This window comes from Chrysochloris asiatica, unplaced genomic scaffold (genome assembly GCF_000296735.1).
Source record: "Chrysochloris asiatica unplaced genomic scaffold, ChrAsi1.0 scaffold00405, whole genome shotgun sequence".
NCBI classification, from domain to species: domain Eukaryota; kingdom Metazoa; phylum Chordata; class Mammalia; order Afrosoricida; family Chrysochloridae; genus Chrysochloris; species Chrysochloris asiatica.
Genome location: NW_006408923.1, coordinates 304,453 through 306,389, shown reverse-complemented (window position 1 = coordinate 306,389; position 1,937 = coordinate 304,453). Strand labels below are relative to the sequence as shown.

General features: G+C 46.9%; 1 protein-coding gene across 1 annotated transcript in view; it reads left to right on the top strand.

The window, feature by feature from the left end:
• Positions 1-816: 816 nt before the first annotated feature.
• Positions 817-1,937, top strand: part of LOC102833507 (CMP-N-acetylneuraminate-poly-alpha-2,8-sialyltransferase-like) — a 241,320-nt gene continuing 240,199 nt past the window's right edge. The window contains exon 1 of the mRNA XM_006876694.1: positions 817-1,236. Within this exon, the coding sequence (XP_006876756.1) occupies positions 1,124-1,236 (113 nt within the window). The 5' untranslated portion in view covers positions 817-1,123. The remainder of the gene's footprint in view (positions 1,237-1,937) is intronic.

Here is a 1,937-nt window from a genome sequence, read left to right as displayed (position 1 = left end):
TAGACATGTATTTAAAAGTGAGGTTGGTGGTACCTTCTACTTTTTTGTCCCTTCTTAATTTTATTCATCCCCAGTGAACTTTGGATTGAATCAGAGTATCTGAGGAGTTTCCAAATGGCAATGAAAGCAAGTGACATAAATAACCAAGAAGTTCCTTGTGACAGCTGTCGTCACTTGTTTCCTGCAACAATCCCACTTTGGGTGTATTGTCGGTTGATCTGTTCACATGTGTAATTCCAGATTAACTATGCATGGAATATAAAATGTCCTCCTTCACTTAAACCAGCCCTCTTCCATTCACTCTTTGGAGGGTGTGTATATGCGTGGGTGTGCTTGTATGCGCGCGTTTGTATGCTTAGTAAAGGCGCTTGGAAGAAGCTACCCTTCAGTCCCTCACCCACAGCTCTATCTGTTGCATTTCTCCAGTAGAACTCCTCTCTGATCTGTCCCCAGCAGAGATGCCATCTCCACGTTTGTGAGGGCAGAACATTTCGGCGTTCCCGGGTTCAGGTAGTTTGCTCTGGAAGTCCAAGAACGGCGGCTAGACTCCCCTGTATAGCTGGGCTGTTAATGGATCTGTGCGCGCTAGTGAGTGCCAGTGTGTGCTTAAGTGTATGTAAGTGTGCAAGTACCGGTATGGTCCCGAGCTTCCTCTTTTTGGTACTGTGCTGACAGTGCCAACAACATTACTCTCCTGGCAGCGGCCGGCAAAGCAAGGCAACAACAGCCTCCGCCCCCTCAGTCCAGCGATTGGCTGCTTTTGCTCATCATTTCCCTGCTAGGAAGAAGGAAGGGCCAGTGACGCCCCTGAGCCCAGCTGCAGAAGCGGCCGCCACCTCTAATGTACAAGGTAGCTCTTCGGAGAAGAAACCTGAGCCCCAGGGAGGCGGCTCAGAGCTACCCAGGCAGGGCAGAAGCAGCGCGGGCGAGTACTGGTCAGCGCGTGGAGACGAGGGTGAACCCGGACGCCTCTTAACCTCGAGATCTGCTCCTGGGATCCGGTTTCACGCTCTCTTCGCATTTTCCAGATCTGCCCTAGCGACTGTGTCACCCCAAAACGGAGCCTTTATTTCCAGCAAAGGTGTGGGAGCTGGAGCCATCAGGACTTTCCCGGGCACCCAAAATGCGCTCCATCAGAAAGAGATTGACGATCTGCACGATAAGTCTGCTCCTGATCTTTTATAAGACAAAAGAAATAGCAAGAACTGAGGAGCACCAGGAAACGCAACTCGTTGGGTAAATACAAAGCTTCATTTCAGGATATAACAAAAAAAGTCAAGCCATGAATGAAATGAGAATACAGATGGTAGAGTAAGGGTTGGGGTAATGTGTGTATTCCTGTGTGATCTTGTGTGTGCTTAGTCTAAGAATTAAATGACAAAGGCTGTTGTTGAGGGGTGTGTGTGTGTGTGTGTGTGTGTGTGTATGTGTGCTTCTCCATGCTTTTCCCAGTATGAGTTCAACTTGCCCAGTGTGGTAGTGGTGATAGTAGTATTGGCGCTGGGGGATCGCTAAGCCAAAGGGGAAGTTATTGCTGAAGTGTCACTAAAGAACGTGTGTCCTTGTTCTTTTAATCCGTGGACCCAACTCAAGGGACATGTCGTTATTCACCATCCGGTGGCCCTTCCTTCTTTCTCTACCCTATCACTCTAGGGAAATATCAGAGAAAGCTGGTTGCTTGAAAGGCTGAAGTCTGGGAATGTCTGTCTCTTCTATTCAAATCCCTACTCTTCTCTGGTTTTGGGTAGAGCTGAGCATCATATTTTGTATTAGGAACTCCAGTACCTCATTTGCTCTTCCTTGGCTTAGAAGCATGGGTAAAATGCTTGGGCGTCATGGTTACTGTTTTAGAAACTGGTACTGCAGCTTCACACACTATATTTCTGCTATATATATATATATATATATATATATATATATATATATATATATATTTT